Source organism: Cygnus olor, chromosome 2 (genome assembly GCF_009769625.2).
Source record: "Cygnus olor isolate bCygOlo1 chromosome 2, bCygOlo1.pri.v2, whole genome shotgun sequence".
Classification (NCBI taxonomy): Eukaryota; Metazoa; Chordata; class Aves; order Anseriformes; family Anatidae; genus Cygnus; species Cygnus olor.
Window position 1 is genome coordinate 112111344 of NC_049170.1, and position 22660 is coordinate 112134003.

Consider the following 22660-nt stretch of genomic DNA (forward strand, 5'->3'; position numbering starts at 1 on the left):
AAACAAATAAAAGCGGAAAACAGTGAATATTACCCTAAAGCACATATTGCTTTGCAGTGGGCAAGTATGTTTAGTTTTCTACCAGTACGTTTAGTTAAATGGTCATCTTCGAGAGCAGTGCCCTACTGCTACTGACCACTTCACGGGTCCTGACACAATGAGATTCCAGATCTTGGTGGTCCTTTAGGTACTACAAGAGCAATAACGACAATGCTGCTTTCAAAGGAAAAAGACAAGACACAAGCACGCTCACACATAATGGTAAACTGAATTTATTTCCTTTTGGAAAACAATTCCAGTAATCTCCAGGTTCAGACCGCAGAGTAAACATTAATAACAGTAACATACAGGTTAGTTCAACTGATTCAAGAATTTGGCTGTGTGAAATCATTAAGGAAAGTCTTGAACACTCAAAGCTTCAAATGGTATCCAGAAAAAAAAATTCTTTGACAATCTACATAACAACTATTGCATATATGGTAATGCTATCTGTCATATCGCAAGGCTTACAAATATATATACGGGCCTTATTCAACTGTGGGTTCCTGCTCTGTGAGAAAGAGTCTCTTCATATTTTTTGCAAGAATCTTCAGCAATAAAAAATAGTCTTGGATTCATCTGTTTGTATACCAAAAGAGAGAGATTTCTAGACCGAAGTTTAAACAAAAGGAAGGCCAAACAGAGCTGTAATGGAACATAGCTATTACCTTCTCCCTCCTCCTTGAAAATGACACTTTTTCTTAAGCTATTTTTTCCCCTCACACAGTATTATTATTATTTTTATCCTTCTTGAATAGGGCCCAAGTCCACTTGTCTTTATAAGACCATTTTAGTATCAGACAACATAATACATGTGCAACACTTTATATACAGGAAGTCTATCCGGTGCTCAAAAGTTCAAACACATGAACATCCAACAGTTTCGATAATACAAGTTTTATGGTACAATACAATGTTTCTGAATAATATACATTAACAATGAAAGTTTCGTGCAAAGAGTAACGTGTTCCCTTTTTGTGCCACAAAGAATCCTCTGGAAGAGATGGGCCTTGCACTAACTGCTATGCTGGGTCATCGTATGATTCTGTAACGAAAAGAAAAGAGACAGCTTAGTCACAGGATAGGCGTTTCTACCAACATCACACAAAATAATGTATTGGAAAGAAAATATCTTTAAAGCAGCCAGAAGAAGTGTCTTTTCTCAAAGAAAAGAGTTTTCCCCAGCTGTTTCACACCGCTTTTCTTTCCATAGGTCACCAGAAAGGAAACACACTGTCTCCACGTACGTTTGGGCAGACCTGCCCCAGGGAAACTGCACACCAGTCCTGTGGTTCTGGTGTCTGCTTACATATGCCTGATGGTTTATATGTTATGCAAATGAGAAGTGCGTTTATTTTGCAGAAAAGGCCTTGCTGTTTATAAATCAAACCAAACCAAACCAAAGCAAACAAACAAACAAACAAACAAAAAACACGCTAAATGGACAGTGCTTCCTAGACTGTGGCATCACTTCAAATATTTTATTACATTAAAACTTATTTCCCCCTAAATAGTGTAGCACGGTATATTATGGCCACGAGTCATTCTGTGCCTAGCAGAGAGATCAAAGGCCGATGAGAAAACAGGAGGGGCTGCCACAGTCCTTCCGTCAGTCTCCAAAAACCACCAATATTTTTCCTCAAGTGAATGCAGTGCCTTATGCGAGGTGGCACAACATGGACCTTGGAACCTGCAGTTCTCCTTTCCCATATGGGTAGCGAACAAATGCAGCAGCAAACACACGTATCTCCCCCTTTCTACCGCTGCCCTAATCTAGTCGACCACTTTTAGGGATGAGATGCTATTTCAATGCCTGCATTGGCTCAGATCCTACACAAGCACTGAGCTAAAAGCAAGGAGCCAATCCATTGCATGTTAAGTCTTCTCCAAAGTAAACTGATCCTCAGAAAATGGACGAAGTCTGTGAATGCTGCTTCCAAATAACAGAACAGCCACTGATAAGTGATTACTTTTGCCCTGCTTAATCTGCACCAGACTTGTGTCATTGACCCAGAGGGGATGGGACGGATGGCACGTCCCATAGTTGGGTCTCAACTCGTCCTGTCCCCTCTCTCTGCTTTATCAGCTTAATCTGTCTTCAAATCCCTTTGGACTAGTGCACTTCGGGATGAACTTGTTCCCCAAAGGCTGTCAACATTTTCGGTGAAGTGAACATCTACTGAAGCATACCTTTCAGAGCCACCCATGAAAAGGCACACAGAAACAGCTTTGGCAAAACAAATGTGAAATCCAGCATGACTGCAAACCAGTCTGATAGCTCTCCCTTCCTTTCTCTTTCTCTCTCCCTAAACTGTGCACGCACACAAACAATAGTTCATGGGACATTTGGCAAGGAAAGGATCTTACAGTAAGACTAAGGAATTTTTAATGTAGTGCCCTTCTCAAGATTAAAGGAAAATGACCCAGTGACACTCAAAGATGCAGTTTCCAGATGTGAATGCAAAATGATTTAATGCTGATGGCAGGAATTCCAGACTGTCCAAGGCCAGAGTGTTAAAAAAATACACTCTACCACTTGATTTCATCTAGCTTCTTATCCTTCACATAAAGTCATTTCAAAATGCTGTAAAGCAGTGGCAATACACTGCAGACTAAAATGTTGGCTGGTGTCAGGTAATGGGCTCTGACTTGAAACCACAAAAGCAAGGAAATTAAGAGTTAAGCCTGACCGTAGGCCCTTTTGTCATCCTGTTGTGCCCATTTATTTCAGCACTTATGGCATAACACCATGGGCTTATTGGAGACCCTGCAGTACCTAGAAACCACAGGACAGGTTAAATATGGGGTAGCAGCCTGAATGCTGATTTCTCCTTTGATCCCGAGCAGGTGAAGTCATATACCAGTTGTTACATTGCAGAGAGATATTTGGGGGATGCCTTTTGTTTCTAATCTGCTGAAAGCAAGCACGTCAGTCATTCCCATTTTGATTTCTTTCTACTGCCTGAACAGTGCATGATCAGTGTGGGGCTGGACAAACAGTCGCATATAGAGCAGCCGAAAGGTGTTTTAGATGTGTAGGCATAACGCTGGCTGCAATGACATTTTTGATTAAAAAATAAAAAGGCCCAAATGAGAGAAAGGCAAACTAAAGCATGACTTAAGGCCTGACCTGCCCCAGCTCTTGGTGTCCCCGACTCCCATGCCCTGGTGCAAAATGGGATTCCCTTGATACAATGAAGAGGCGATAGAAGAAACCAAGAGTTGCAGAGAAAAGCAAGGCAGGGCAGGATACAAACATTATGAAATCCTTTGAGCAGCTTGGGCCTCAAAAAGGCAAGTGTACTTATTATAAACAGTCAAAACACAACATGCTTTCCAAAGTAATTAAGGCTTCCCAAATGTGAGGGACTAGGGAGAAATACCTATTTGGCTGAGTGGCAAAACATACCAAGTGGAAGCACTTCAGAAGCATAACATTGACAAGGCAAGCAGGCAAAGGATGGAAGGAGAGAGATAAGAAAAGAAAGAAAATTCTGTAACCCCACGGAGAGCCATATTCCACTCCACCAAAAGCCATCTATTGGAGACCCCATGTCTAAGTGACTGAAAATTGCAAACATTAATCCCAGTTATGAACTGTTGTTGTTTTTATGAGGGGTGTTGTGTTTAAAAATTTAGGGCAAAAATCCTCCTCCATTATCCGCACAGCGGATCTTGACTGCGACGCTCTCTCTTCCTCGCGGGTGGCAAGCTCCCCGCCTCCCCGGCGGTGGGAGCGCCCGCGGGTGGGGAAAGCCAAATTTGGAGCCCCTGCCGGCAGGGATGCGGCAGGGACACGGGAGCATGGGCACCCAGGGAGAGCACAAAATTACAGTCAAGATCCCCTGTGTGGTTCTGAGAGCACGCTGCCCTTCACTAAAAGTACACTGCACGAGCTCAAAATGCGCCTCTGCCGGAAACTTCAAAATAGTTTTGCCTGAGTTTGGAGCAATTAGTGCATCCATTTGCCAAAGAGAAATCTTTAACGAAGTACACGAGATATCATGTGCTTCCCTACTTAATATCCCCCAAATTTGATTGCATATAAGCACATCTGCTTAATTATGAGGTAGTCTCCCTGTGAAGCAAAAATTTCAATTTCCTACTCAAGCAATGGAAAGGGAAAATATTTTTTATTAACGTAATCCTTCCTGGACCTCAGCAATAGCTGCATTAACATTTCCAAGAGCTACAATTTCATGAGGAGAACCTAGTTTGCAAATACAAATGCAAGCTTTGCATGCACAAAATGGAGGAACAGTGAAGCAGAAGGTCTGTGTGTCACTGCATTTGTTACTGCGTTAGACACAGACCCAGCCAGGAAAGCTGTCTGACCTCCCCAGTTTCTCTGTCTTGGTATTATCTGAAAAGTAGGTATATTACCTGGGAGAACCCGAATTCAACATATTTCTCATAAAAAATAAACTCTTTAAATGAGTTTGTCGTGTTCCTATATCTATATATTAGCAGAACCCAGAATCCCAACTGTTATGTGAGCTGTTATAAAATTATATGCCACCACTTTTCTAGATGAAAATGCTTTGAGATATCTTTGTTGTTAGTGCTAAGGAACTAGAAAACATGCACCGATTTCATTATAACACTGGGTGGAAGAATCTTCTCTGCAAAAAAAAACGTAAAAAGGTTTCTTTGCAGAAATGCTCGGGACAAAAGAGGTAATATTTTTGGTTGTTTGATGTATGTCTTTATGTCTTTGTGTTTCGGAAAGAACATGAGATGTATTAGCTAGTAAAAAGTTCCCACCCAAAGAATCAAAATTAACGAAGAAAAAAATATCCACAGATAACCACAGACACTATTCCATCAGAATCTTTAATGCGAACTGTGGTTGCATTCGATTTAACTGGGACTTGTGCTTCTTATGACTAGATGAAGCAAGACACGGTTGTACCAGACAAACAGTGCAAAGGGGGTACAAGTGAAGAAATAGAAAGATGAAATGTAGATGTATTATTTCAACAGATGGTAACGGTACCACAGCAGCATGTTATTTTTTCCTTAGTTCAAGAACACAAACATGAGTAATCAATCATCACTGATTAAGTAATTATGGTACCCTACATGTTATCACTTATCTGGAATCCTTTACCTGTGTACATTATGGATCACCTAGTTTTTTTTTTTGTTTGTTTGTTTGTTTTTTCATTCAAAGAAAACCCACAAACCTGAACCCTACTGCACTGCAATGCAGTTCCATGTTGTAAAACAGAACTCTCCACATTACTATCAACCTTTAAGCACTACAATTTTTATTTATTTATTTATTTTTTTAACAAAAGCAATTGGTTTCCAACAGGCTGGATAATAAGTCTTTTGACCTGCATTCTTCTCTGACCCATTAAGGTCACCCCTGTTCTCGGGCATATAGCTGACTTAGGAAATGCCTGCAAGTCCTGCATTTCATCTCCTGCCCACTCAAAATAAAGCTTTCTTTAAATGTGTCTGTACGGGTCCCTGAAGACCAGGGAAGCATCCCTGTAGTGGGCAATAGAGGGACAGAAGCTTCTGCCTTTATTAATGAATGCAGACCATTATGAGTCTGGCTGGCTCCTGCACTGTTCCCAGAAGCATATACTGTACGTGACTTAAAATGCTAGAATATTGACACAAAGCGAGCTGGGCACCCCTAAGGAAAATTACTCCTTGGATATAATGTAGGCTCGTAACAGCTATTAGAGTACAAAATAAAACCCTCCGGGATCAAACTGACATATACCGCATTCTACCTACTCCTCAAACATTAGAAGAATTTCTTTGTGAAGGCATTCTCAAGGACAGCATTAAACTGACTTTTGTAGCAATCTGCACCAGCTTTTTGGCTTACAGCTTTTAGTACTAAATCTCTAGTTTGAATCGATATAAGTACTATATCTTCCACGTTAATCAATACATTTGGTTCAATACACGTTCTATTAAATTATACTTTCTAATCAAGATTTTCTGCTTCTCTTCCCTTCTTTTTATTCCAAACTTCTTACCCTGTACCGTACTTTTCAAACTGTCTGCAGCTAGTAAGGGGACGCTGGATTTTCCAGAGCTGGAGGGGGAGAAAGAAAAGCTGGTGGAAAAGGCAAGCCTAGCAAAACCTTAAGTGCAGCTGTAATGACGAATCACAAATTCAGTTTCACAGAGTCAACATGGTTTCCAGAACTTCAGTCTGAAGCCTCATTACTTAGCCGATTGCCATCATATAAGACCTCTTCTGCAGAAAGCTCTGCATTGGGAAGTCGTGAAATACTACATCATGTGGAAAGGAGCATGGGGGAGGAGGGGACAGGGGTACAGCAAACAAATGGAACTTATTCAGACGTAACTATAACTTTAAGAAAAATCTCAGTAAAGACTGATTTTTATACCCTTTCCTCAAACTTGTGCTGTTTCAGTGCTGCAGTGCACAGTTTCTTGTCAAAGCCCCATTGTATTGTGGCAGGGTTCTTTCCTGGTAAACTGTAATATGATTATACCCAAGTCTAAACTGATGAGATATTTAGATTTGTGAGATACCAAGATTGAATACACGCTATAAATTAAGATGTAAAAAGATATAATTTAGTCCAAGTCTTCAGGGATATTTGAAACATTTGGATAGAAGATCTCTCTAGCAATCTGAGTGATGTACACAGTTACAGCAAATGACTTTTCCACACCTGTGTTAGGTTTGGTGGAATGTGGTTATTCTTCATACGCAGAGAATATGAAATGCAGTGTCAAAATGATAAACACATATATTGCAGACATTTGCCACTGTCTTACAGATCACAAACACTACGCTCATGTCCTTGCTTACAGTTTCTCTTTCTTTTCTCCATGTAATCACTGTTTTTTCTTTTGACATTTAACATCATCTTACACAGCTCACAATAGCATCTTATAATCCTTTCTAGATGACACTGTGTCACCATTAAAGAAAAAGGTGAAATAACATAATAAAAGAGAAGAACAAGAATTTACAGAATTTAAAGACAGAAAAGACCTATTAGGGCGTTTTCTCCACCCACCTTGCCAATGTTGCATTACTGCCTATAGTGTAATTTCAAGTGTTTTGCCCAGTCCAATTTTAATTAGAGCTTCCAATGCTCCTCTTGGGAGGCTGTTTCACAGCTTCACAGACCTCAGGGTTAGGATTTTTTTTTTTCCTGATGTTCATCCCAGGAGAGGAAGAGGCTCAGCCAGCCCCAAATCACACACGAAACCAGAGCTGCATAGTCAGGAGCTGATTTCAGTAGAATATCTGATCCGTTTTAAAGCACCTGAACACAGTAAACTTGCTTTCAATGCCTCAAAACATTAAGGCCCCCCTCCACTGCTATTGCATGCAATTAAGATGATTCTGTCATGTGGGCTTCCTGGGTTCAGCTGCAATACAGGTAAATGTGTATTAGAGGTGGGGTTTAGCTGTGTTCCCACAGTGAGAGCAATCCCCTCCACTGTCCACCTCCACCAAATGTATTAACTGAAGGTTTTAACCCTGATACAGGGACATATCTAGATCCATTCTATGCTGTAATCTTTAGTTGTACTGACAATCATCTATGAGCCATGGTTTACAGTCTATAAACAATTCTGTATTTTTCATGTAGATGAAATACAAAGAGCAACTTCAGCTGAAACTCATCATTGGATGATGTGACCATAGATTACTGCCCCCTCAAGTCCCTTTATTCCTTTCATAAAACATGAGCCATAAGAAATTAAATTATTATATCTGAAATCTTGGAACTAACAGATGTTTCTAGTGTGTCTGATTGAGGAAATTACATTGTTTCTGAGACAAAAATGAATATATATTCAGAATTCAACACTTATCCTGAGTGAATGAGGAAGCTGGAAAGGAGATGATGTCTGCTAGTTTTTCAAAGGTAGGAAGCTAAATGAAGACTTTGAAGTTCTAGAGAGGAAATAAAACTCCAGGCAAGGTGTGCCTGCCACCAGCATCTTCAGTACTACAGTGCAGCTGACAGAGCAGAAGGAGTATAGATGAATTTTTAAATACACTAACATAGACGTGGAGTTTCATTCAGACCCAGTTTGACCATCAGCATAGACCTAACAAAACACAATCTCCAAAACTTGATATTCCCAAGGAAAGAAGTATTTGATCTGAACTAAAACAGAGCTATTTCCACAACAAAGAAGGAGCCAAATCCCAAGAGAAACTATGTGCCCATAAATATCACTTATCTATGCATAAATACCACTTATGTGTGGTGAGTTTATGTTTACCAGTCTTTGAGACCCAGCTCTGTTCTCAGACACGATGGCCACTTAACCGGTCATCTCAGGTCATGACTGACCGCTGTTCACAACGATAATTTAGGAAAGTCTACACTGAACTACAGTTATTCATATAAATTAGTTCACGTAAGCTATGTGATTTGATATGATATTATATTAATGTTTCTGAAATGACATGACTGCTAATCAGATCGTTCACTTAATCATGTCTATGGAAAAGTCTCAGTATTCTGGTTCTTCTACTCAAACGTTTCCAGCTGGACCACAGAAAACAAAATCATAAAAAAACCTCTAACTGGATAGTATGTTCTCAGGGATGCAAACTGGAAACTAAAAAACAAACAAACAAAACCTGATACCGATTTTTCTTCAGAGACTTACATTAAGTCAGTAGTAAAATGCCAGCAATTCCCTTTTGGATTGATTATTACATGAGAGTACATATACCTCAGATTTTCTGTATGGAAAAGAATGACATATTTTTAGGTACAGCAAATAAGACCTTCATCGTTGTTACCAGAAGTGAACTGAGGTGAACAAAAGTATCAGTTCACCATCCTTGCACCTTCCTCAATATGAGTGTTGGCAGGGGCTCCTGGTTAAGCCCCTGACATAAATCAGAGTAGCTCCAAGGCTGCTTTAACCTACAGTGCCAGGTAATAGTCTTCCACAGGCCTCCCTTACACTATTTGGTGTTTATTGAAATGCAACGGAACTTACAACAACCTCTCCATTCTGGGAAAGGCATGTTTGGATGTATGGCAAAATTACCGCTATAAATGATGGTGATATGAGAGAGGGAAATAGTTAGGACGGGTTCACAGCAATTTATCAAAACTGGGGAAAAACTCCGTTCTATTATGCTGTGAAGTGGCTGTATTGCTAATCAGGATCCAAGCCTACATCTTGTTTGTAGAAAAACAAGGCTTTTGTGATGCTGTAAATGTTTTAAATTAATACACAGGCATCCTACCCCAATAAGAAAATTGTTCACTAAGTGGGAATAAAAGCTTAAACAAAAAATGCAAAAGGAGGCACTTCTGAGAAATATATCAAAAGTCTTATTACTTTAGAATATGATTACGATTACCCTGGTATAAATTAAGAGAAACTCCACTGAAAGCAAGGGAGTTACAAGATAGGGACAAGTATGAACAGAGCCAGGGCTGTGGAGTTTAAAGCAAAATGAATACTGCTCATCTACTGATTGCTTCTTGCTCACCCTCTGCAGAGGGGACAGGCAGAAGTCTCTTCACCATGTCAGACACGGTCAGGCAAAGAGCAAGCTGAATGAATCCTGGTTTGTCTGCAGCTGCTGTGGAGCAGAGTAGCTGAGGATAAAAAGCTTTGATATGCAACACCGCCTAGTAAGATATTCAGGGATTGGGTCAGTGTTTTACAAACAGATGTGTTCAATGGCTAGTTGTTGCTCTGCTTTATTTTTTTTCTTTGTTATGTTTAATTTATCATGCTGGTACTTTCTGAACTACAACATCCGTAAACAAGTTTGGATTTGACCTCCCTCCCATTTTACATCCACGAGTAGTACTCCTACTTTGTGCTCTAATTTTAGACCCCTTGAAGACAAACGAGTCGGTGGAAAAGAGAGACAGGTGTAAAACAAACAAACAAACAAACAAACAAACACAAAAAGCCCTTGGTCTGACAATATGTGTTCATCTTATGTGAACACAAATTTACCTAGCTGGGAGTGAGGCACTGGCTCCTGGAACTGAAGCTATGCTATGTACAGATTCCTTTATAGGTCAAACCCAATTAAACAAACTACTGCTAAATATTTAACAGCTCAGTGCAGTAATTAGTGACAAATAATGGAAGCTTAAATTGATAATTGCGCAGAAATGTCCTCTTGGAAACATTACATGTTTCTTGCTCCTCCTGTTTATCTCACACTCAGTGAATCCTGGTAGGTCTTTTCAGGGATTAAAGTGACAAAGGAACCTGTATTTTACACACATCTGTTCAGTTAGCGGTGCAGTTTGCTAGGACATGTGAGCAGGAAACTTCCAAGTGGATCTTTTTCTTCTCAAATTCCCATTCTGGGCTCTCTGTCTTGAAGCAGAGTAGTTGCTGGATCAAGTGAATTGATTTCAAACCTTAAACCAACCAGCAGCTCCAGAATTTCAGCTCTTGTCCATAGGATTCAAAAGGTCACCCAATTAAGATGGGGAAGCACACAGAGCTGTGATTTATATGCAAAGGGCAACCTTTAAAACAATGATCCTTCCCTGTTTTCCACAGGTGCATGTACAAGAATTCCTTTGAACAAAATTACAAGTGAAATTACAACTTTCTTGACACAGCCTGAAAGGAAAGTGCTGTAACTTGTCTGCACTCTTATTATACGGGCGGACGCATCTCACACTTGTATCGATCGCCCGGTTCACCTCCCTACCTTGTGACATAATGCTGGGTATTGTGCTTATCAGGTGACAAAGGGACAGCCTGGAATTCGGATTCCCTGCACATTGCCAGCCAGTGCGTGTTGCCTTGTACAACAGCACTCAGCACACGGGAGGTTATGGATCAGCCCAGGATTAACACAAAGTGACTAACACAGCTTTCACTCAGCTAAAAGCAAATCCCGAACCAGCCCAGGTTTCAAATCACCAAACCCAGCTTTTGCGAACAAAAATCAGACCCGGTAGATATCTGGCATACATACACCCAAGTAAGATGGAGCATGTAAGCAGACTGGTATGTATTTTGGATGCAGAAATCAGAACCACAGGTGAAAATGTGTCCCCTCATCTGCGGTATGTCAATTTTAAAATGTGTAGAAAAGAAAAGGAAAGCTAGCTCTCCTCCTCTTGGAAATGCTGATGGTCAGACCGAGACTCACTTGCACATTGATGCATCTTTTTCCTTCACAACAGTATGTAATGAAATCCAGATCGAGCAGGTTTGATGGTAACGACCAAAGATTCCTGAGCTGATAAGCAGAGGTCCCATTGCTCTCAGTCTGACTTCCTTCACAGCTGGTCACTGTGCCAGACCACACAGTGGGCTTGGACATCTTATTGTCCTTATTCCTACAGCTCTTTAAACAATGAGCAGTGGGAACTGGGGCAGTGGTTATGTGACAGGCTTGGTATGAATACGAACTACAAATACACTTGTTTGTAAAGAAAATAGGGACCATTTTTGTCCCTTCATAGATAGACAGTTAAGAACTCTCTGTAGAAATGTTTTGTTCCTAGAATGACCCCACTGAAGTTCTCTCCTTTTCAGCCTAAGAGATTCCATGCTGTGAAGGTGATTTTGAGACCAGAATGCTACTGTGCCCTTCAAAAAGTCACTACTTCTCTCAATTTTTTAAGGACATACACAGTAAATCAATAAATCTGGAGCATTTACTGACATGTGGTACCAGAACAATAAAATTTTATGTTTGTCATTGTGGTTATTGGTTGTAAAACAAAGAAGTCTGGATTCTCTATTGTATTCTGTTTTGTTGTTATTTGCATCCGTGTAAAGAAGTGTGAATATGACCACAGCTAAATGGGAAGAATTTTACTCTCACTTTTGCCTCTTTTCAGAACCTATACAAGGGGCAAGACAGCGAAGTCTTACCCCCTTGTAAGTCCAAGGCATACAGCACACATTTAGTACTCCCTCCCAACAAGTACTGCACAAAGAAGCATCCTTCTATGCCTTTTTTTCCATCCTCCCCATGAGGCGAGAAGTATTCTCCTCCCAAATGCCATTCTTGGAGGTTGGTCATCCTGTGTCCTGTCACACAGCTGGCCAGTGACACGTTGCAAGTCAGACGTGCCATTAGAGCCAGCCTCGACCCCGCACTGACAGGCGAAGAAGTGCCCCCCTCACCCCTGGGCCTGGCTGACGGTGCTGTGGCACTCCTGCCTCCCTGGCTGTCTCCTGCTGGGGAGGCCAGCCTGGTGCAGCTGCCACTCGCAGCACCCCTTGCTGCCCGTTAGGGCTGGTTTTTAGCCTGGCAATCTCGTGATCAAGTGAAAAGGATCATGCTGAGGAGGGAAAATGACTGGAGACGACACTTATTTGCTGCCTGTGTTTAGTGCCGAGCTGTCTGAAATACCGAACTTTAATTCCTTTACAAAAAGATGTGCTGTAGCTATGGTGAGGCTAATCTATAACCCTCGCAGTCATATAATTTGCTACTCCAAGTTAATTTTAATTCATTACAATAAAACCCACCTAATTAAAATAACTCTTTAAAGTGAAGTATTAGCTTGATCCCAGGGAAAAAAAAAAGCAGAATCTTCTCATCAGAGGGCGATTCATCACACGGCAGTGCACGCTTACAGAAATGCAAAGGTAAAGCGATAAACAAGTACCCACAGCAGCGGGGCCAGGCGGAAAGGGGCAGGCAACAGGAGGCCTGCTCTCCCATCAGCGCTCCGAGGAACCTGCCACACAGAAGTGGCACTTACTCTAATTTAAAGCTCTCGCAGTTACTTCACCTTGGCAAAATTTATAAACTAATAACTTGAGTAAACAGACTGGCGCTGCAAACAGGAAAATAAAACCAATGCAAAGACCCAGGCCCACAGAGGAAGCAGCTTTCCCAGAAAGTTACTGTCTTCAACAATAAGATAAAACATTTGTTTGGGGGCTACTCTTCTAGTCCCTGAAGTTCAATAACAGTTCTGTGTTGTAGCATTAGCATCAGCAAGATCTGCACTGCCACTTCACTGTGGTCTGTATTCTATTCTCCCTGCAAATCTCTTCAGCATCTTAAGGCATTTTACAAATCGGTATGCTTGTCTTCTGGTCAGCTCAACCAAAGAAATACTTCTGGATGTGAAAGAGCCTGCTCTGGGGCTTTGGCTTTCCCTTAAAATGTTGTTAAATTGTCAGGTAATCTGCTTTCAAAGTGCCAGTTCTAAAACATACTAATATTTGCAATTAAAGCTCATAGTCTTTCAGGTTTCTGCTATTTTTTGTTTCTCAGTAACTATTAAAAATTACAAAAATGTAGTGTTCTCCATATACATACACAAAGAAGAAAACCAGAAAGCAATTATAAGGGTTAAGCAGCAAGTCTATGGAATACATGCAGCACAATATTGGAATTTTTTTTTTTTTTGGCGTGTGTGTTATATCCTAAAACACACCACTTTGTAGAAAGTTCTTTTCAAATCAAAGCACTACTACAGTAAAACAACTGCAGGCAACATTTCTGAGCCACGACGCAGTTTGTGTCAGAACGCTCATCACTTCAGGCTGACCTGTCAAACTATCTTTGCGAACACGATAAAAAGGCAAATCTGCAAGTTGGTAAGAAACTTTTGAATGATAAAAAGTATGCGCTGCTCACAAACTACAGAAAATAATGCTGTGCAGCGCCAGCCGAGCCGCACTGATGCTTACAGCAGATGTTTGCCTCTTCCTACTGCTTACAGGCACACCTGCTCGGGCTGTGCTCCTAAGACTACTGTGAGGGAGTCAATGTTGTGAAGCTCCAACAGAAGAAACCAAATAAAAAATTAGGGCTCAGTTGAGTGATGTGGAGAAGAGATCAGGATTTAGTACTATACACAGGTACCTGCTATCAGCAGTCATGCTATATTATAAATTACATGTGGATGAGGTTGGTAAGATGACATTTTTGAACCTTGAGAGGCAATTTCTGGTGCTTACATTTTCAGGAGATTCTCAGCACCCTGCAGAATCTGACCCCTGAATCCAACCCATGTACTTGGGTAGCCCAGTAGGGTCTCAAGATGCCTTGTTTTAGGCATCAGGGACGGAAATTTTGGCCACAGGGCTTTTCCAGAAGCTAACACAGTTGTCAAACAGTCTACGGAGCTCACCAGAGAATCATTTTGAAGGATTTTGGACTCACCACTTTTCTGAGATATATTTCTCTATTAAGTTCTGCAGAACAGTCCAACATCTGCAGAGACTTACTATTCTCTGATAAATTTTTGTCATTTTCAGACTAATTCCTATACAACCACCATATATATTTTTTTAAATCCTTGTGGCCTAAACATTCAAATCTTGGGCCAGCTCAGTCCTCAGTGCACATTAAAGCATTCATAAGGCTGCCTGACCTTATGCCAGCCTGTAATAGCCCCCGAGGGATTTATATATCAATTAAAAAACCCTGGAATTCATTGGAGTCTGAGACGTGCCTGCAAGGACCAAAAGGGAGTGATACAGAACCAGCTAGCAAAATAAACAGGAATTGCTGCATACTAAGGGAATCCTTGGCTGCCTGACTAAAGGTGCCTTTTATACTGGCAGGGGATGCAAATTGGAGCCCGAGGATCCGCACTTTCATTTTCAAAGCACTTTGCAAACATCAACCACTTCACCTTCACACCATTGCTTCGAGGGAAGTAAATATGTGCAGTTCCAGCATCCTCTGTTTTCTGGAGGTGCAAAGAAGCACCCAGCATTTTTTTACAGGCACAGTCTGTGTTCACACACAAAAGGGAGCTTTTGACAACCTCTTCCTTTGTGGGCAAATGAGTTTCCCAAGGCCACCAGGGGAATTAGTGGCAGAAAAGGGATTAGCAGAGAGATCCTGCTGTCCAGCCTGGTGCTCAGTCCGCCCTGCCTCTCCTGGAAGACACCAAGGCAACTCGCTGCATCCCAGCCATACGCTGCATTGCTGTACAGGGCAGATTACTGCATGTCATCCTTTATAATCCCTCCTTTAAGAGGGAGTCTACCCACTTCCCGTGCGTCCCCCCTCTGCTTTCCCCCGCAGATGGTGGCAAGGTTAGAGACAAGTTGTTTTCTCAAGGCTGAGATTAAAAATGGCTCTGTGTTTTGCTAAGCATTCCTCTGAAGCCTGGGCAGCGCGTGCGTGTGTGTCTGAGAACGACCCCAGTGAAAGGGAGGAATGAGAGATGCTAAACAATGCTGCACAAAGTTGCAGACTGTTCGGCTACAGGCCAGAAAATGAATCCAATTTTTCATTCTGTCATTATAAATATTTCAGTGCAAATGGTACTGATTTTCTGCAACTGTGGTTAAGCAAAGGGCCTCCGAGTGAATATTTAAGAAAAAAAAAAAAAAAGGAAAAGGAGAAGAAGGATGAAGGAAAAAAAAAAAGAAAGAGAAAGAAGAGGGAGGGGGCAAATTAAGGTTAGCAACCAATTAATTTCAAACTTCAACAGCAAAAAAATCTGGAAAAATTTCTATAGCGATGTAGTGTATGTGACTCCAAGAAGGAAGAAAAAAAACATTTACTCTGCTCTTCTTCTGACAGTTTCTCATAAAATATCTGCAGTCCATCTATCTTTTAGTACTCCAGGCTCCTCTGGAGAGCAGAAAATAGTAGTTTAAAGCTCACTTCAGTGCCAGTCTGCGGGAGATTGCTTTCCACAGGACCCCTGCTGATGGAGGCCTAGGGGAAGAGGCCCAGGAGTTATTCAATCAGTCCAAGGCTCTGGGGCGGCTGGGGGTCCGCTGAGGGCTGATTATAAAGCTGCCCTCCTGTTGCCTGCCTCCGAACAGAACGAAATGAGCAGCCTCTTGCTGAGCAGATTCTGCAAGAAGGAATTTCACCTGTCACGGAGTTTGTCAGAATTTCAGGATTTATCTTGGTGCAAAATTAATAAAATACCAACTAGGATTTCAGCCTGACTACTCATCTGTGTCATCTCAAAGTGATCTTTCACCTAAGAAAACCTGGACACGGAGCTACTGAAGTCATCCTTGCCCTACTTTTGCTCTGGAACTTCAGCAGGATGCTATGACTGAATAACAAAACCATCAGATGTGGGTTTCCTGACTATTACACCAAACGTCAAGCACTGGGTGGGTGCTACTGTCCTAACGCGCGACCTTCCACCTCACTTCTGTGCTTCCCGAATCTCCCTGGAATAAGCTAGGAATCTGAAATATAAAAAGATCATTTCTGTAGTTTATAACCTAGTAGGTCCCTTATGGCAGCACATCTGTTAAGTTCATATGCTGCTATTCCAGGTCTGGATTTGATTTATAAGTTTTAAAGGAGTACAAACAACAGACTACATAAGATTACATTCAGCGAAACCCTGCAAATTAATATTGCTGTGACAGTCAAGTACATGGTCCTTTAACCATATTCTGAGTCTAATATCTATCCTTGCAGTAAAGTGCCAGGTTGATAAAGCATCATCTCAAGCTTCTGTGAACAGAGTTCAGCTCTTTCTAAGCTAGACAGTCTCACCGGTCTTCTGACAGTGCCTTACAGCAATAATAATAATAAAAAATCTTCGTATACTACCTATTTAAGTAAGATTGTGCTAGGTTATAGCACTTGGTCACATGAATTTCAAGTCTCAGGTAGCATAGAAGCAATTAACTTGCAGCCTGCAAGAGAGCTTTTCTGTTAAAAGGGGAGATCAACTTGTAGAAAATAAAATTGTTGTCAGCTACGCTAGCTGATAGGTAAATAAATATTATTGAATTTACAATGCCATTGGTTCAAATCATGACACAGAAAAACAGAGATCCACTGTACCAAGAAAGAGCAAAATATGCCCAGATTGGGAAGAAAGATGCCATTAATAGCTCTTACTCTACATTGTGGAAATTTCTGTACCCTGTTCAAAGCTGTTTGCTGTCTGAAGTAACAAATTTACCTTTCGATCTGCTTCTCAGCATTTTCAAGGGAGAGCTTAAAACAAACGGTAACACATCCCTTTCTTACCTCCTCACCCTTTAAATGACAATTCAACATTAATACACATCATAAAGCCACCTTTACCAGGCAGTAGTAGTCTGACAGTTTTAACACCAAGAGATCTCACAGCAAAGACAGAGAGAAAGCACGCAAGTGGATGCACAGATGGTGGGAGGGGACACAGGGTGCTCTCAGCAGGCTACAGTAGAGATGCATTAACTCCACAGAGGGATAAGGGCTTCCCACCAGTACAGTCATGAATTATAACTGAGCATGGGAGTGAGTTCTTAGTGCCTGTCTCACAGCAAATATACTGTTCCATTTTCCTGCACAGTCACCTTTCACCTTTACAAACTCAAAGCAAAGCAAAATGCACCACTAATATTAACAGTAGCTCAGTTGCTTTATATTACACAGCACACATCTATCTGTACACACAAAGTATGGAGGGGAGCAGAGCATCCGCTGACACAGAGTACCCCCAAGCTGATTTACACACCCACGATCGGTGCCTATGCCTAGCGATTCTGCTGCAAAATGAGGCTGTAACAATGCAGACAAACAACTAAAGCTGCATGTAGAAATGTGTGTAACTCAGCAGTATTGGTTCACGAGGACTGAATCATCTCTTTCCCTCTTCCCTTGTTAACGGGGTGGAGGACATTCATTTCAGCTTTGAACACAAAGGAAGCTCTACTTAAAAAAACGCACCACAAAAGCCTACAAAACCACACTCTTTTTCCACCCAAAATCATATTTTAGCCTCAGCCTGATCAAAGCATGGTAAACCTGACCCTGGTAACAGGTAGGAAAACTAAACCTGAAAGCTGTTCTTCCTGGTCGGGGTTTTGTAATGAACAGCTCCAGTTGTGTAGCCATCTGCATCTGAGTCCCTTTGACTAATGTTTGGAATGGAGCAATCTAATGATGCTGATGCTCTAAGAAAAGAAAAAGAAAAAAAAAAAAAGAAAAAGAAAAAGAAAAAGAAAGAAAACCACCACTTTTGAGCCAAGTTTGCTGTTTACTGGAGTTTCCTGGATGTCTCTCTTTATGAATCACTGACCACACCTTGTTTTTACAAACTATCTGCACCTCCTCCCTAGGGGAATTCATCCCCTCCCAACTTTCCTCCTACTCAACAAACCTATCAATGGAGAAAACTTGTTATTTTAGGCAGCTGAAAATTTGACCAATTTAAAGGATTCATTTACCATGCCTTTCACTTTCGTTTAAATCCTCAGTGCTCCTGTTCTAAATGACAGCACCGTGAGCGCTGCTTTTAAGCACTATTCATCTTGCCTACCACATCTCAGCCTTTCACACAGAAGGCTGCTCTCTCTCCAACAATGGAGCCTTACTCCTTTATAGCTGGAGGGCAGAGACTGTTACGAGCTGTAGACTTGCTGCAAATATCACAATAAAGGATACAAATGTGAATTTCTCTTAAAATACAGGTTCAGCTCTGGAAGTACCTCGCTTTAGAAAACTGTCAAGAGCAAACAATATATCTTCCTCCAAAATGCACACCAGCCACCCAGCTGAAACTGCTTTTCCAAATGATCTAACGTGTCAATGGAATCAGGACGATTGTGAATTTTATACCTTTCTCCATTTTGTGTCTCTAATCGATATTCTACCTTCCTTCACACTTGACATACTCAATCTTGGTTTGGCAGCATGTCTTACAGAACCTTAAAGACAAAGATTGAACATCCCCCTTCTCTCCAAATCCCTGAGTTTGAGGAGAAGCGGGGCTACTGAGCTATGCTCTGTGGTGGAAGAAGGTAGGGTTAAGACTACAGATGCTGGAGGGTGGCAGGTTTGTTGCTACTGATCCCTATGCACCAAAAAAACATACAGAGGTGAGGATGCTGGGGTATACAAGGTTCACTGCAACCCTCTGCTGGCACTATGGGTGGAAATGGGGCAGATCTCGAGTGGCAAGCTTTCAGTGCTAGCGTTGTGCCATCACTCGTTGGGAATCGGCAAGACCAGTGGAGAGTGGAGCCAGGAATGAGGAGCTTATTCACGGGGACGGAGGGAGGGGGGCCAGCAGCAGGGTAGGGGGAAGGGAGGCAGATTTACAGAACTAGCCATGAAGCTCCTCAGTACACCATAGCTGGATGCTTCATAAAGTCACACTGATGGCAGTCCCGGAGATGACCATCTGTTGTCAGCTCTGGGCCAGATGAAAGATAATATAATGGCAGCTACTGGTAGCTAACAGCAGGGCAGTTGTAGAAAGGAATGCGTCCTAGAATGAAGAAGTGGTGCTTCCTGGTTAGCACAGAAAATCAGTCATCGATATCAACTACATTAGCAAGAAATTAATGGATGGACAATTAAGAGAACTGAACTGATCTACCAGGGAAATCATTCACATGCAAACACAGCGCTTATTTCTTCTGCTTACTCCAGGTGTATTAGCCAACTGATCTGACTAATGACGAGGTGTAGGCTGAAATGGTCAGGGCACAGATGATAAAAACTCATTTTCTGCAAAGGGCAGAATTCCATTTCTAATGATTATTTGTGGGTCAGGGAATACATTTACTGCTTTCCCTGCCCCCAGTCTACAACAAGACTCCCTGATGTTCACAGGGGTTTCTACAAGGACTGAGGTTAGAAATTGGCCTTTATGTAATAACCGAACTTCCCCTTATTACTATCATGATTTATTTTTACAAGTGTCTGATCATTATTATCAGCATCACTCAGCAGAAAAATGTTGGCCTCGTAACCACTATTATTTCTATCTTGTTTCGTTCTTTGCCCCATAACCTCCTTCCTACTTCTCTTCTATTCCTTTGCCTTTTGTTTTCCCTCTTCTGCCTTCTTGTGTATTTTCTTTTCTGCAGCAACTTATGATTTGCTTCTTTGGACTGAATTCCTGCACATTTTGCTGTTCCATTTGCTAAAACAATCAGAAATCCTGATGTTAATGTTGGCATGTAACATCATTGCTATGTTTCAGATTCAACACTTAAAAGACAAAGGAAAGTGAAGCTTATCCTCTCTCTGATTACCATTGTTTCCGTCTGCTTTCAGACTGGAGACAACAAACTTCACTTAATATTTTCATAACACAGTCTTTGCAGTCACAAGGCTTACTATTATCTGTTTCTGCAGAATATATTTAATGTTGACCATCCCAGCCAATAATGTAAACAGATCCAAAGTATGGGTTAACTTTTTTTGTTGTAACTCATTTTTTTTCAAAAATAGATACCTATATTTTACCTATATATATATATATATGAAATATATATATATATGTCCAGGCATACAAGCATGAACAGGAAGGAGTAGCTAAAATAGGGACATATATTCATGTATATACACATTTGATTATGACCATCCCCCTTGAAGGAGAAGGAATATACATTTTTGCTTATTTTTGTATGGGTATATTGTGGGTGTAGCTCAGTACTTATTCTGGACATTATACTTAACTTCCAATTCCTTTGCCTTTTTACTGTCCCATAAGTCTGAATTTCTTTTCAAGATGAAAATGGTTTATTTAAAGGTAATACTCGTCAGTTAACTGCTACATTGTCTTTGTCAATTAATTCTGTAATTTCATCAATAATATCGTCCAAGCATCTGAAAAAAAAGCAGAACCATGACAGATTCAATTGCTGCAGAAATTTAAGGAATGTTTTGTCAGGGAATGGGAGATTTTGTCAACACATCGTTTCCTGCTTATTTACAGGAAACTGTTCAGAAAGTTTCACAAGTTGACTGTGTTGCACATAGATTTACAAGTATATGGAGAATGTGGGGACAAGTAAGAACCAGCCCATCTTTGTCAAGCACTATTTAATGAAATCAAAATGGTCCCTATAAAACTCTGGCTTGGGGCTTGGTGGGCTTTGCAATGTGCTATAAATATTCATGGCCTTACAAACTACCCACAGGGAGTGTTTACATTTGAATAGGCCAATCAAAGGCGGGTGAACTCACCAGCTCCAAACCTGGAAATTTCTTATTTGGAAAAGAATCACCGCATGAAAACCTAATATGGCTGTAACACCCCTGGATCCCCAGGGGGGAAGGGGCACTGGAAAGGAATTCTTTTTTTTTCTTTTTTCTTTTTGGTATTTAACCTTTGTTTGACATTGAAGCAAAAGACTTGTAGGGGAAACACTTTGAAATTATGTCCTTAAAGAACTAATGCGCGGGTGCCTCTGTCACTCTTCTCATGACCGCTTTTTTCAGAAAATTTGCAAAGAAAGTAATTCTCCCTTCTAGGGAAAGAAGTCTCAAGTCTGAAGAATATGAGCCTGAACAATTTAAATCTTGACTGACATAGAAACATACTTTATCTGCTTGGGCGTTGAGAATTTCCAGGGACATCCTTTTAAGCATGGATTATCTTAGGGAAATAACATGCAGTTGATAAAGTCACATGCATGCATGCACCCATGTGCACACACTGGTGCACACTATCATAAATATATTTTCCTTGAAACAGAAAGCACTGTAAGAGTTCAGGAAACAATGCACTCAAACTAGTAATACTTGCAATACATGCCTCTCTATTTAGTTCCCTCAAAACATACGCATTAATTACATTCCTATCTCTGGCACACATATTGTTATCATCATCCTCACTTGATAGAGGATGCATGGTTAAGTGGAGCAAGTTAGTACCAGACTTTGCAACTGAATCCAGCTCTTCTGACTCCCAGGCATCTGCTCTGACAAAAGCAACCTGCTAAGGACTAAGGCCAACGTTACTGAACGTGGCACCTGTATTTAGGCATTAAAACTGTTTTGCTGAAACCTTACAAAGAGGCTGTGGCTGCTCATCACCTATGCTTTTACTAAAGTTGCTAACTTCAGGCATTTATGACCTGATTCCTGATGTACTCAGCACCAGCTTCTTGCACTGACCTTAACTACAGCTGGAGGTGCTCAGCACCCTCTCAGAAATAGGCCATTGAGTTTAAAAATGTTGGCCTAAAGCTTTGATTGTTAATTGGATTTCAGGTAGGCTTCTTTTTAAGAAGAGCTGACAAAGTTATTCCCTGCTGGCTCGTGGCCTTTGGGGCCTAGAAAGCCAGCATCTCTGTTCCACTCCTCAGCCTAAGAGTTTGGGGACCTAGAAATGCCAGAGCTAATCTCTAATTTCACTTAAAAATGTTTTGAGGCCTTTTCTTTGTGAAGCAAACATCCTTGAAAATGTAACTTCACCTGCAGGTTTGAAAGTTTTGTCCCTGTTTTTGTATAAAGAGTATAAATTATTCATGCTCTCCCCTGTTGTCATGCAAGGCTTACCATTGGGGCCTACACAACACACAGACTCAACTCTCCTGGGGGCACTGGCAAAACAACTCCTACCTGGAGGTTGTGGTGCCACTGCTGCTGATGCTAATCCCACACCAGCCTCCTTCCCAGCTGGTCCCCAGAAGGAGGCACAAGGAGGCAACTCTAGTCCAGACCAATTAGCAGTTTTCTCTAGCTGTCCCCCATACAAGAGAATATAGTGTTTGAATCCCAGCTCTGTTACTGCTTCCAGTAGTGGTTTTGGTCACGACTTTTAGTTTTTTCAATAGCCTAGAGTTTGCTTAGCTATGCTCCAGGCTCAGGTTAAGGGTATTTTTAGAGCTGTTTCACAGCACTGAGATCTTTGGGAGCATTTTACAATGCAGAGGTCTTTGGAAAATGTAACCCTTAAAGAAAAGAGCTAAAGACTAGAAGATTACTTTCAACAGTGCTAAACCCTGGAGCATGAAT

At 41.2% G+C, this 22660-nt stretch overlaps 1 protein-coding gene across 20 annotated transcripts in view; it reads right to left on the reverse strand.

The window, feature by feature from the left end:
* Positions 1 to 259: 259 nt before the first annotated feature.
* Positions 260 to 22660, reverse strand: part of ZNF521 (zinc finger protein 521) — a 231881-nt gene continuing 209480 nt past the window's right edge. For all 20 annotated transcript variants that reach the window (XM_040550204.1, XM_040550195.1, XM_040550209.1 and 17 more), the window contains one exon: positions 260 to 1084. In XM_040550204.1, coding sequence (XP_040406138.1) covers positions 1055 to 1084 — 30 coding nt within the window. In that variant the 3' untranslated portion in view covers positions 260 to 1054. The remainder of the gene's footprint in view (positions 1085 to 22660) is intronic.